Below are 14,670 nucleotides of genomic sequence, written 5' to 3'. Positions count from 1 at the left end.
GGACAAACACAAAGAAACTGCCATATTTGTAAAATCACACAAAAAAAGTGCTCTCCAATGCTTTGCTCCTGACAAACAATACAGATGACTTAAAAAAAAAAACCTTAATAGCTGACCCAAGCCAACAATATCCTTATCCTTCCTAATATACAAGTACAGAATTACTATATAACATTCTTCACAGTTTGGGTAAGATTTGATACCCCACTCCTTTCCTACTTCAGCCTGTGGACTTCCTAAATCAGGTGAAAACCCCTTGAAATCAAAATGGACACTGAGAGGAAATGACCTTCAAGAAAATCAGTGCAAGAAATGATCCAGCCTGGGAGCAGAAGGCATCTTCCCATTATTGAACTTGGAAATAAAAATCACTTTTGGGGAGCCTGGGTGGTTCAGTCAGTCAGTTAAGTGTGGGACTCTTGATTTCGGCTCAGGTCATGATCTCATGGTTCTGAGATCGAGCCCCAGGTTGGGCTCTGTGCTGTCAGTGAGGGATGTTTTGGGATTCTCCCTCTCTCCCTCTATCTGCCTCTCCCCCACCCCCTGCTCACACACAAGTGTGCTCTTTCTCTCAAAAATGAACATTTTTTTTAAATCAATTTTAGTGGCCTAGAAGGCTCAGTCAGTTGAGTGTCCGACTTTGGTGAACTTTCACCACGTTTAAAGTGATGAGTTTATGACTTTCAAATACATTATAAATTTGCATTCCACCTCTTCTTTCTTTCTCCACCAATATCAAAGCAGTCTTTGGGTTCTCTCCCTCATTCTTGTGTTTTATAACTACTTTAATCTCACACAAACATATACACCTCCCCACTTAAATCAATATGCTGTATCTTGAACTTGAAATTCCAGGTGCTGCACTCTCCCACCCCACTAGGAATCTGTCCCCATTGTGAAATTTCTCATTTCACAATACATTATTATTTTTTTTGGTTTAGCCAGGAAATGCAAAAGCAGTAAATTACCCCCATTAGCTTGAAAAAAGTTAATGAAGCTTCTCAGTCTGTTTATTCAATCCATGGCTCTTGATTTCATCTTCAGATGCTGAAATACAGAAAAAAAAAAATAGGCCCTACTTATACTTAGCACATTAAATGGCAACACGGAATTTTCCTTGCCACCAAAGCCATTTAAAAATATTCTGCAAACATATGGATATTTAAGGATATGGAAAGGAAAATATGGATATTTTCTACCAAGAAAATCTTGCTTTGAGGGGCACAGGCTTTTCAATAGAACTCCTAAGTCCATTCTTGACACTATCCAAAGTCACCTGGACTCAATTCTAAGCAATTGCTTGAGTGAGATATTCATTTACGAGTCCCGCCATCATATTCTGCACTCTCCCCCTGACACACACACCATAAGGTGGGAATAAAACAAAGGGCTGGAAGGATAGATTATTCCCCTTTCCCTTCTTTTCTCACTGCATCAAAAGTAATTTTTGTCAGTAAAATGTTTACTGAGATATGTTGCAGACAAGGCAGAAAACTGGTTTATCTTTTACATAGGCTATTGAGGAAGTATGATCCTATTCAAGACATCACCCACATATATGTCTGGGACACATGATATGATTAGAATCACTTTATATTTGAACCTGGTAGAATAAACAAAGTTTTTTTTTTTTAAACTAAGGGCCACATTTTTATGATGGTGGGAGTTTACAGATAAAATTGGCTTTTGTGTTTTATTTCTGTCTTATTCTTGAAATGTGCTTGACTGGAGTCTGATGACTGAAGCACCACATTTACATGACAGATGCAGGGTTTTCCATTTGTTTATTTAAAAAAAAATAATCACATAGCCTGAAAGAAATAAACTAAGTTAGTGCTGATTATAACAGTTTGGGAGACTTCTAGAAGCCATATGTTTTTTTAAAAAATTACAGCTAAAATAAGTTCCTATCCATCCAAAGCCCATTCTCTTAAATGAACAAATAGATTGTAACTCATTCGACAATTTACATTTATTTTAAATGAAAATGATCAGGGAGGATGGATTGTTGTACTCTGTGCTGTTTTTTCCTTGTCTCTGTATGATTAAAATCATTTTTGTAAGAAAACATTATAGAAGTTCCACCCAAGTTCACCTTACTTATAGCTCACTGACTCCATTATATATGTGTTCTCAAATCCTTTTATCTTGGCTTCAAATAAAGGCTCAATGTTTTTTGTTTGTTTGTTTGTTTTTCCAGAGCCTATTAAGGGGAAAGAAGTGAAGCTTCCAGTTTCCCTAAAGGAAAAAGGTAATATTGTATAATGAAATGTGAAAACACATTGATCTGCCTATTGCATATTCAGTTATTTGCAACAAAGCAATATATCATTTATTTTTCAGGCTTTTAAAACTATAACTTTCATACGCCCTTGTATATGTGTGAGCAAAGGAAAAAGGACTATTTTCTCTCTCAAAATTCTAAATTTTACTATGAAATAACAAAGACAAGAGTAACTATGTCAGAAATACTGTGAAAGCTTTTTAAAATGCATATGTTATTCTGACTCCACCAGTCTGTAGTGGAAAATCTGCATTTAGTAAATATCCCAAGGTGAATCTTAAAAAGAATAGCTATAGAAACCAAAGACTTAAGATAAAAACACTTAAAATTTCTCAGTGTTAGCTTGCCATTCTGTTAGGTTTGGATACAACCAAACTCTAAACAAATGTTATAGCTAGGAGGAACTTAGAGATAAACTATAGTCCAAAACCTTCGTTTTATAGATAAATAAAAATGGAGTAGCCAAAAACTTTTCAAAATTATTGTGATTTGCAATACAGTCAGCATTAGAAATCTGATCTAAAGCAAACACCTCCAGCCTTCCCATTATACTACAAAGTAATGTGGATTCTGATATGCACGAAGTTATGTCTCCTAAAACATAAGTAAATATGGTTAGTCCAATATAATATATTTAGTTTCTAATTAATCCCAGTACCTTCTATGGGCACGGTATCATACTCAGAATTTTCTAATATTTCCTATTGTCAAGATGAACATAAGTAAACCAGTGAGACCATGAAATTATACTGACCATACTGAATGTTAAAAATAGGTTAGAAATATACCTGAGGAGAAGATCTGCATGAACTATTGACCAATTAATGTACAGGGACTTAGTGATAAATCCAAACTTACTGGCAATATTTTGTTTAAAAGAAAAAGAAACTTTTGGTAAACTTGTAACACATGTGTTGGAGTTGGGAGAGTTGTGGGTGAGCTGGGGGTGGGGAAAGCAGCCAAGGACGTAGAGAAATGAAGGGCACATGGAGAGTCTTCATTAGTGAGTGTAGCAATGTATAGAAAAACACCCTTAAGTCATATTTTTCTAACTCTGCAATTAATTTTAAATTAAACGAAATTGCTATTTAATGAAACATAAGAGTACAACATGATTTTTGTTTCTCAGCCCATAGGCATACTTGATTTTTTTTTAAGTATTTTAAAGCAACATGGATTTCAAATCTGTTAAGGCCTTTATATTTCACTTTAGAAATGTATTATCATACCTAAAACTTTATCTTCACTTATGATACTAGTTATTTCAGTGCTATATACAATTATGCTAGTCTGCTATAATATGTAAATCAGAATATTTTACCTTGCAAGAGAATTCTCACATGTAATGTTAAATGCCCAATAAACAGCAAAATGTTGCCACATTTGTATTATAAATTGATTGCGAAGACTAATGGCATTCCTGTAGATTTACCTGAACACTAAATTATTTTAAAGAAACTAGATTTCTTTGGCATGATCTGGTTGGTGGTTGGAGTGGACACTTACATAACAATCTAAGTTGAAATGATTTGATGCCATTAAGTAATTTAAGCATTCAAGGATGCTAATTATTCCTTTGCCAATCTAAAACAGAAATATTAAAAAAAAATGAGGAAAAGACAAGCATATTTCAAATTTCCACATTTTTATTAAGGCTGTTCAGTTCAAAAATTTTCCCTGGAAGAAATGCATGTGGAATGAATATATATATATATATATATATATATATATATATGTGTGTGTGTGTGTGTGTGGATATATATATGTGTGTGTGGATATATATATATATATATATATATATATATATATATATCCACACACAAAATAATTCAGATTTCCACCAAAATCACTTGATGTGCATTTCAGTCTTTGATCACTGGACATACCTACTTAAGAGTTTCCTTTTTCTTTTCCTATCATTCCAGAATCCTTTTTCATCATCCCATGCCATATGGTCATTCTAACACTAGCCAGTTCATGGTCATAGATAATGGTGGTGGAAAAGAAAGCTTTTTGGAAAAGATAGATTTTTTTAACATTCTGCCCTTATTTCATCAATTTTTATGTTATTGTACTATTTTCTCCCTAACTTTTAATGATGAGTATGTATAGACAAGGAAGGGGGTGCATAAAAATTCAACTAAATGCAATCACCAGAACTTTATTTTATTTTATTTTATCAAAATATAATTGACACACAATACCTAGTTAGTTTCAGGTGTACATCCTAGTGATTCAATACTTTGATACATTATGAAATGATCCCTGGGAAGTCTAGTTACTTTTTGTCACAATGCAAAGTTATTACAAAATTATCGACTATATCCCCTGTGCTTTACACCACATTCCCATGATTTATTTATTTTATAACTAGAAGTTTGTACCTCTTAATCCTTTTCACCTATTTTGCCCTGCTCCCAACCTTTCCCCACCTCTGGTAATCAGGAAATTTGTTTCCTGCATCTATGAAACTATTTCTGTCTTGTTTGTTTGTTTGTTTTCTTTTTTAAAAAATTCCACATATACGTGAACTTATATGGTATTTTTCTTTCTCTGTCTGACTTGTTTTACTTAGCATAACTTCTTGGCCCATATATGTTGCTGCAAATGGCAAGATTTCAATCTTTTTTATGACTCAGTATTCCATTGTGTATGTATGGTTAGAGTAGGATTTAAGACAAAAAGAGAACAAATCCAAACAGAAAAGATAAGCTTCATACTGGGAAAATGTATTACAATGCATATAATTAACAAAGGATGAATAAGCACATTATATTTTTTAAACCTACAGATTAATAAAAATAGAACAAACATACCTGAAATGTCAAATTTGTCTATGTTTATTCATTTAAAAAATTGCTAATTGAGCAAACAACCAAAAAATAAATTTATAATCATTGAAATGTGTGGGTAATATTGGTAATTTTTAATCGGGAATGACTAATATAATTAATTTCCATGATAGTAAAAGTCAAATAAATGAGAGAGAGAGAAGAGCTGGAATCTATCTCAAATATATGCAATTCTAAAAAATAGCATATTTATATAAACCCCATTTTAGTATTAGGATGATTCATATAAAATAATTTTGAGTAATCCTGGAAGGTTTTTATAGTCAGAATTCAACATCATGGACTTGTAGAAGATAGTAATACAATTCCAAATTACTTCAGCATACTGGAAGCCAGGTTCCAACAGAAATGAATGTAAGGAATTCAATTTGGGACAAAATCAAATTGTATATACTTAAGAGAAAAACTGTACAAAATCAGCATACAGGAATTTTGCCTTAAAGAAACCCTCAAATGAATATGAATAAAGAATTCGGCTTTTACAATATGAATTATACTGTTAATAGTGACTATAATAACTCATATCACCATTGCTCTTTACTCTTTATTTCAAATGATTTTGATCCTCATGGCCTTGTATGGTGTGTAGTTGACAAAATATCTTTCCTATTTGAAAAGTGTAACTTAACAAGATAAAAGGTGACTTATGAGCAAAATGATTTTGTCTTGGTTATTTTAGTAGAAAATATGTACTAAAGTGCTGTGGAATATGTGAACATGTAAAACATATTTTTTTCTATTTGCTCATTCTCCCTTCTGCGTTTTTAATTTTCTGACTTTTCTCCAGCCCTTTCATTATCTCCTTTTAAGCTTTCTTCATGAAGTTCAAAGTGATTGTCCTTATTTCAGAATATCTTATTTGATTCCAAATATTCTTCATTGCACAGAAGACTCTTTTCTTTTCTTTTCTTTTCTTTTAATAGTAAGGTAGGTCCTTGAAGGGGCGCCTTGATGTTTCCTTTACAGAAGCTTTGTAGTTACAAAGAATGACCACCATGAAATGAGAGTTCCTTTCTGAATCTATTTTCGGAAGAATGTTATTTTGTTCAAGCACAGCCCAGTGGGAGAACTGGTACATAGCAGTTGTGTTAGATCTGGATTAGCCCTTTAGGAAAAACTACTCCAGATGAAATACATGGTCTGAAGACATCTGTGTTTAAGGATTTCCACTTCCCATTAATCCTTTCTATAGAGATTCTGATTTTGTGTCCACCTGATTGGTTGTATGTATTTGATCTCAACAAAACAAAATAAACAGTAAGTACAATCTTGGCTTATATCAGGCAAAGTCAGAAAGTTTTAGCTTGTCCATCCATCCATTTCTTTCACTTCAACTGCCATTTAACATTACATGATTTAACCATGAAATCATAAAAATAGCGGAAAGCACCAATTTTCTTTTTTGTGTACTTATTTTTTACCGTAGGGAGTAATAATCTTCAATTTCATGTTCGCATGGCAAATTACAGTTTTTTTTAATTTAAAAAAAATTTTTAATGTTTATTTTTATTTTTGAGAGAGACAGAATGCGAGTGGGTTAGGGGCAGAGAGAGAGGGAGACACAGAATCCGAAGCAGGCTCCAGGCTCCGAGCTGTCAGCACAGGGCTCTCTGTGGGGCTTGAACTCACAAGCTGTGAGATCATGACCTGAGCCGAAGTCGGACGCTCAACCGACTGAGCCACCCAGGAGCCCCCAAAATACAGTTATAAGTTACCTCTGCCTCATTAAATTTGTAAGGTAGCTTCATGTGACATTGAAGAGAAATTTCAATCATTTAATTTGATATGAAAATGTAAAAGCTTTTACGATAATTAAAATTGTTTAAACATCAAATCATAGACAAAAATCAAGTGGTCAGCTACTTAATTCTAAATTTTTGCCAAACTCACGACTTTGCTGTCATGTCTCTAATGATTCTTTTCTTGAAGAAATTTATAGATCATATTAAACAAACTTGAATATGTGGATTGTATAGAATAATATCGTTAAAATAATAAATAAGGTTATATTATTTAAATTATAGTATTTATAAAGCTTTACTGTAATAAATCCATATTTTATCATTTATATTAATGAAAGTAAAATTTTTTCAACAAATAGCAAAGTAACCGGTGAAAACAAATAAAGATCTTTATAATAAATCTGAAAATGACTTTATTCTGCCACAGCTTTTATTGAATCATAGAAATCACTATGGAACCAAGAATATCTTGATTCATTTTCCAAGTCAGCATTTGTGATATTCACTTTTATTACAATTTTTACACTGGTGTTTAATATGTGCAAGTCCCTAAAGGTGGTTTCATATTTGTTGTCGTTAGCAAGGCTTCAGTAGTTGTTGCAAATTAATATTGAAACAAAAAGTAAATTTAAAGAAATGACTCCAGGATAACGTCTCATATAAGACTTCAAACATTTAATTTTTGCTGACAAATCTTTTCGTCACTTATAGTGGAATAGAAAGTAAGGAAAATACTTCCTAAAACTTGCTTTCATCTGCACTTTTCTTTTGTGTTTTTTCTCAACTAATGACTCTTCAAAATATTGCTCAAAAACATTTCTTGAGTCCTTGCTCTGGTTGACAAACTGACTGGTTGTTTGCTTTATAGGTGGTTTTGATGGGCACTGTGCTCAGTACTGCAAACCCTAAGTGATGCAAGTCTCCAATTGCAGAATTAACTCAGAGGCAGACATACAAATACAAAATAAAATCCAGATGGGGGGAATCCTTTCACAATGTATACATATATCAAATAGCCATGATGTACACTTTACATGTCTACCGATTTTATGTGTCAATTATACTGTAATACAGCTGAAATAAAAATAAAATAAAATGGAGTAAAATAAAATAAAATCCACTGGAGAGGAGTGAAATAAGAAATAGGAATTACAGCCAATGCTATAAAACTATCGAGAAAAAGCAACTTTAAAGCAAAGAATACACATTTCATATTTAAACAGAGATACATTGCAATGTAAGATGTAAAAAGATGGAATGTGCCTTTATGTATAGTTCTTCCCTTCAGGACACTTGCCATTTAGCTTAAGAGTCAAAGAAAAACTTTTGTAAATGATGATGTATAGTGCATAATGGTATGTCACTAAGGACAGAACAGCCAACTTAATTTGTAAAAACTCTCTATGGCATAAAAATGTCTTAAGATGTAGCCTTTAGCTATTTTAAGTAAGTTACTAGCACTAGTCTTATGAGATGCCAGTTTTCTCGTTAATGAAATTCTGCCACTATATTCCACAAATTCTGTGAATATTTTTAATGTTTATTTATTTTTGAGAGAGAGGAGAGAGGGGGAGGGAGAGAGACGGAGGGAGACACAGAACCCGAAGCAGGCTCCAGGCTCTGAGCTGTTAGCACAGAGCCCAGTGTGGGGCTCAAACTCATGAACTGCAAGATCATGCTGTGAGCTGAAGTCGGATGCTTAACCAACTGAGCCACCCAGGTGCCCTTGAATTTTTAGTTACATAAGTGAATTTTATCTGTGTGTGTGTTTCCCCATTTTTGGGTAATCAAAAAAAAATTTGATTAGAATGATTTTAACATATAAGGAATTTGTTTAGGGCAACAAGGTGTTTCATTTTCCAGCCTCTAGACTAGAGGAAGGAAAGGTAAGGAAGTATGTGAATACGTTTTGAATGAACTAGCCTACATCATTAGCCGCAACAGGCCATATGTGACTATGAATATTTCTCTTTAAAATATATGAATGTCATGATAAAATGAGAGTCTCCTGTGAGTACTACCAAGATTCTTCTGTAATATTTTTTCACTTGAGAATACATCTTGAATTTTTTCATATATACAGAAAAGACAATGACAAGCCAAAAATTGGGTTTCAGCTTTCATAGAAGTCTAACAGAAGGTGCTGAATATAAAGGGGTAAATCACACAATTAAATGAACAGCTATAAAACTGAGAGAAATGCTTTGATAGAAGGAACATGGTATTATAAGTATAGAAAAATCTGACTTAACGATGCCTGGGTGGCTCAGTCAGTTAAGCGTCTCACTTCAGCTCAGGTCATGATCTCACAGCTCCTGAGTTTGAGCCCCACATCAAGCTCTGTGTTGACAGCTCGGAGCTTGGAGCCTGCTTCAGATTCTGTGTCTCCCCCTCTCTCTGCTCCTCGTCTACTCTGTCTCTGTCTCTGTATCTCTCTCTCTATCTCTCTCTCTCAAAAATGAAATAAACATTAAAAAAAATCTGACTCAGGTTGGGGAATCAAGGAATACTTCCAAACCAAGCAAAATTCTATCTGAGATGTGAAGGATAAGTAAGAATTTTAACCAGTGAAAAAACTGAGAATAGGAGAGGCCAAGGAGTGAAGAGATATTTCAGCACATTCAAATTTCTTGTGAAAAAGGACAGTGTTGCAGATGTGTAGAAAACATTAACAAGAGAAATACAAAACAAAGATAAGACATAAGCAGAACTTTGAAGGCCAGGAGTAGGCAAACTATATTTCATGGACCAAATCTAGAATGCTTATATATTTTTAAATGGTTGAAAAAAATCAAAGGAAGAATAAAATTTGGGGGCACCTTAAACATATAAGAAATTCAAATCTCAGTATCTATAAATAGCATTTTATTAGAACACAAACACACTCATTTATGTTTTGTCTGTAGCAGTGTTTGTGCCATAATAGCAGAGTTGAATCTCTACACCAGAGATCAAATGGCCTGTAAAACTAAAATATTTACTCTCTGGCATTTTACAGGAAAAGTTTACCAACCCCTGCTATAAGCCATATTAAGGTTTTTGGTATTTAGTCTAAGGGCAATGGATATACACAAAAGTATTTTTTACATGTTTGACCACAGAAGGGGAGAGAGTTGCTTTCTGTGATGGCCACTACGGCAGTGAGTTGGAGAAAAGCAGAATAGGATTCAAGAAGACAATTAAGATATAACTGATGGTATTAAGGTGAGAGATTATGGTACCTTGACCAGGACGGTTGCAGGTGAAATGGAGAGAAGAGGACATTTTTGAAAAGTATTATATTTAATAAGATTTCTATTTTATACAGCTAAATGGTTGGTGACACCACTGAGATGGGACACCAGAAAAGGAGAAGCTTAGGATCAATCATAAGTGTGGCTAACAGCTTGTTGAGTTTTAGCTGTTTATTGGACGCCCAAAAGAAATGTAGAGCTGGAAACTGACTATCTAAGTGTGAGGTGCAGAAAAGGAATTCAGGTTGAAGATACACTTGTGAGATATGTTTGTCAGTGTATGGATTTTGAAGGTGTGGTCACACATGGATGAGTGATGGAAAGAATCAAGGTGAGATGAGTAAAGTTCTGAGGAAAGTTAGTAAAGAATACATTTAAAACTGCTACTTGAAGAACCCAGGACATTCTTTTTAGCATGAGTACAACTAGGTATCTTGAGGGCCAATACTAGTAATCTATCTGTCCTGCTTTTCATTTGCTAAAAGTTGGTATTTTGTGCATTTTCAGTTTCAGTTTATAAGTCTTATCCCGAAGTCCCCAATGTTGGTTCTATAAACATTATTTAAATACTGAGACCTAGAGACCTGCAAGGAAAAGTTTGACAATCTGTTGAAGAAGTAGATATTATACAGTCTTCTTTTATGAAAAGAATCAAAACCAGTTGGTCTCAGAGAGTTGTCTCTAAGAGCACTTTTTAGAATATGTTAATTCAACATGCGTCAGTTGGAACATAATCAGCGTTGCTATACTGCTACATTAGCTGGGACCAAAAATATTCTGATGTTCAAGATTGACATTAAACTTCCAAAAAGTTCCAGTTTTAATGTTATTTATTGTTCTAATTCTCTAAACTGACGTTACAGGGATTTACTTTGTCTTTTGCAACTGATCATTCTAATAAGTGAATGCAACTAACATACATTTTGATTCACCATTCTGGAATTAAAGTTTTTCTAATAATACTGCAATTCACAAATGTCATCTTTGCTTATGACATTGCCATCTTATAAGAAATATTAGAATTTGCTGTAATATTGTTTTTAAAATCTAATAGTTGATCTAGAATACTTGATTTAATAATCAACATTAGCATTTTAATATTAGTGTAGTTTTTTCTAGGTTTTCCCATGCCTGGTTTCTGATTTAATTATTGACATGATTTATTTCTGCCTTGAGTTATTTTAGGAAGAAAATATTATACTATCATGTTAACAAGTGAAGAAATTGATGCACAAAGATTAAAGGATTATCTAAGGTTTCTATGCTGGATTAGCTACTTAGTATCAGACTTAAATGCACCTAAAAACAATCTTATTTTCCTTTGTTCTTCAATATTGGAATATATTAAAAAGACTTATCCTTACACGGTCTCAAGGTTGTTTTTTTCCCCATAACAATTTTTTGCATTTGGTAGGAATGGAGGAAAGTTATAGATAATTGTTGATTAAAAGAAGACCAGTCAGGGGGGGGGCGCCTGAGTGGCTCAGTTCGTTAAGTGCCAACTTCAGCTCAGGTCATGATCTCTCAGCTCATGGGTTCTTGCATTGGTCTCTGTGCTGACAGCATGGAGCCTGGAACCTGCTTCAGATTCTGTGCCTCCCTCTTTCTCTGCCCCTCCCTCACTCACACTCTGTCTCTCTCTCTCTCAAAAATAAATAAACATTAAAAAAAAATTTTGAGAGCAGTCAGATTCAAAAATAAAGTGTCGATAGGTGCCTTTTACAAATCCATGATGACTCACTTTCTGAAGAATTGTTTAAGTGAAAATTGAGCTAGTAATTGTAGCTCTGTCACTCTAAGCAGAAACTTACAGACTAACATTTTTTCCTGTTGTGCCGATCATGCTAAAATGCCAAGTTGACAGAATGGAAAGGGGTTATGTGTTGGCAAGAAAGCAGTTAAGGTTGCCGAATTTTCTGTATTACAATCATTGGCTTTACAAATTAATGTATCCAAGTGTTGTGAAATTTTATTTTCTCCTTCCAAAAAATTAATGCTCAATGATAAATACAACTATATGTGAAATATATAAACAATTATGGGTGTAAAGCCCCAAGATTCCTTCTTTGGTATTCTTTCCGGTTAAGGTCTCATTAGAAGGGGCAAAGTAGCATAAGAAAATGAGTCACTGTCCCTTTGCACATCTACTTTTGTTGTCACTCATGCTACCTTATGAGAATGTTCTAATATGCCTCTCTCCTTGATAATTTTTTTTAATGTTACCATAAGTCTTTTTATTTTTCCTGTTCACTTTAAAAATGTTAAATGTATTATTTTTCATATAAGGTCATGCATTATTTTTACATATTTGAATAAGATATAGGATGATCCATACATAAACATGTGACCTTTTATTAACTTCATTGATTATTCTTGCTTCAAGTTAAAGAAAGTGAATGTTGGTGCCCAGAGAAACAGGGAAGAATCTAGTTAAAGAGGGACCCTCCCTTTGATAAGGAGAAACAAAAGAATGTCTGCTTCCTTACCTGAGCAAATGATTGTTGCACAACTTTCTGAACCCATTGAACGGTTTAAAGTCAACTGGCTCATTACCTAAAATATATTCAACCAACTATCCTGCCATCTTCAAATAACATTACAGGACATTGTTCTGACTGACTGTTCTTTGTGCAGCTGATAAGTGCAGCCTCTTCCAATTATTTCTTACTTATTTCAATGTGTACTCTTCACGATGGAAACTGCAAGAAGGAAAGAATAATGAGGCACACATAGGGAGGCCTAAAAGAAAGAGAAGATAAAGGCAGAGTGGCACTATCAGAAGCGTGGTACATCGGCTTAGCATATGTGAAAGACCAAGGATCGCAAAAACGAAATGATGACAGAATGAGGCAGGAAAAATGTATGTGTTTATTCTTTGCTGCGAAGAGAGAATGCCCTTGGGCTCATTTTGCATCTTTAGTGTCCACTCAGCAAACTTTCCTTGTGAGCATCAAACTCCTTGGGAATCTTGCCAAGGAAGGATTGCAGCATCAGGTCCTAGACACAAAGCTTTGAGTCACACATTAAGTGCTTGCATTACAAACTAGAACCATTTTAGAACTATGCCTACAGAAGCTTATAAAGCAAATTTTTTTTTGACCTAATGGGAATGAGAGGCAAGAGAAAGAGACAGACACAGAGGCAGAGAGAATGTGTGTGTGTGTGTGTGTGTGTGTGTGTGTGTGTGTGCGCGCGCATCTGGGGGGGGCGGGTGTTTGTGTGTGTGCGCACACATGTTATGGAAAGAACACTGCTCATTAGCTTGAGACTCTAGCTTAGACTGGCTATAAACTAGTTAATTCACTTACTCTGGGTAATTATTCCTGATTGGAGCAAATTAAATATAAAATCTGAAGATAATGTGTATCAGTGTTGAATGTGGGTGAGTCAGTTCTAATGGGCTTTTAGTAAGGCTTAGGTTAATGGAAGAGAGATTCCATTTCATATTTTGGCCTGAGCCACCTAAAAGCAAAGTTTATAGGTTTGATTTTCCTGACATCTTTAAACCACATTTTTCTTTGTTTTGTATCAATAACAAATTTTGAATGTTGGTATAGTCTGGGGATATTTTAGATGCTGTGTTTCCAAAGATGAGCAAGACAAAAGTCTGTCCAAGAAAATCTTACAATATTTGAAAAAGAGGAAATATAAAGTGGCCTCCAATGCTGCCTTAGACGAGGGATATCAAAGTTTTTTATCCAATCTATGGGTATCTGCTATTTAGATATTAGTATATGAGTGCTCGTACAATGTTTATTCAATTATTTAATTTAATCTTAGTCACAAATACATCAGCTAATATAATTTTCCATTTCATAAGGTGAAAAAATTAAAATTTAGAATTTCAGATGCCTCATATTAAATCATTGATTAATAAAAAGGAAATAAATTTCAAACGAAGGGATTTTTTTGTTTAGTCGGTTTGTGTGTCTGTTTTTCTCCAACTGCAGTACAAAATGATCTCTGCAAGTCCTTACTTTTATGAGGTTGCCTAATTACTTGAGAATACCATCACCTTGCCCCTTTATTATGAATGGAGGATTCCTCACTTTATAAACAAATATGATACAACTTTAGAAACTCAAGCAGGAAAAATAGAAGCACAGAGGATGTGTAATATTTCAAAACCATATGGACATGGTTAAAAAAGAAGAAGGAAAATATTAAATAGTCCATAGAATATTGAAGTGAAGAAATGTAGGCACAGATAAGATGAAAAGTCATGAAGGAGATGATGCCAGGTGTTGGTTCTCTACGGGACATCACCTAAACTTGGGACAGTTTCTTCTTTTGGAAGTCTGTAAACTGAAGAAGTTCCAAGTCAAACCTAAAGGTAGTCAGATTTTTTCTTTCTCACAATTGTATTTACCTGGGCTACAAAGTAATGTGTCCACAGCAGATGAAATCAAATGCTACCTATCAAAACAGATGAAATGTGTGCAAAACAAGTCCTCTCAGGACATGAAAAAACATGAGTTCAGTCTGAATTTTCCCTAATCCCGAATTTTGAAGCCAAGTTACTTGGAATGACAGTAGTTCTCTGTCCCCTCCCATAAAGC

At 34.1% G+C, this 14,670-nt stretch overlaps 1 protein-coding gene and 1 long non-coding RNA gene across 4 annotated transcripts in view; one reads left to right on the top strand and one right to left on the bottom strand.

The window, feature by feature from the left end:
* TRDN (triadin) overlaps positions 1-14,670 on the top strand; it is a 394,176-nt gene that overhangs the window by 290,615 nt on the left and 88,891 nt on the right. The window contains exon 23 of the mRNA XM_023254312.2: positions 2,201-2,251. Within this exon, the coding sequence (XP_023110080.2) occupies positions 2,201-2,251 (51 nt within the window). The remainder of the gene's footprint in view (positions 1-2,200; positions 2,252-14,670) is intronic.
* Positions 1-14,670, bottom strand: part of LOC111560519 — a 73,829-nt gene that overhangs the window by 8,534 nt on the left and 50,625 nt on the right. For 2 of the 3 annotated variants that reach the window (XR_002742431.2, XR_006598250.1), the window contains exon 4: positions 969-1,047. The exons of the other annotated variant lie outside the window; for it this stretch is intronic. This is a non-coding gene — a long non-coding RNA (uncharacterized LOC111560519). The remainder of the gene's footprint in view (positions 1-968; positions 1,048-14,670) is intronic. 3 annotated transcript variants of the gene reach the window in all.

Source organism: Felis catus, chromosome B2 (assembly GCF_018350175.1).
Source record: "Felis catus isolate Fca126 chromosome B2, F.catus_Fca126_mat1.0, whole genome shotgun sequence".
Lineage (NCBI taxonomy): Eukaryota > Metazoa > Chordata > Mammalia > Carnivora > Felidae > Felis > Felis catus.
Note: the sequence above shows the minus strand (reverse complement) of the source record. Positions and strands in the feature narration are given on the sequence as shown.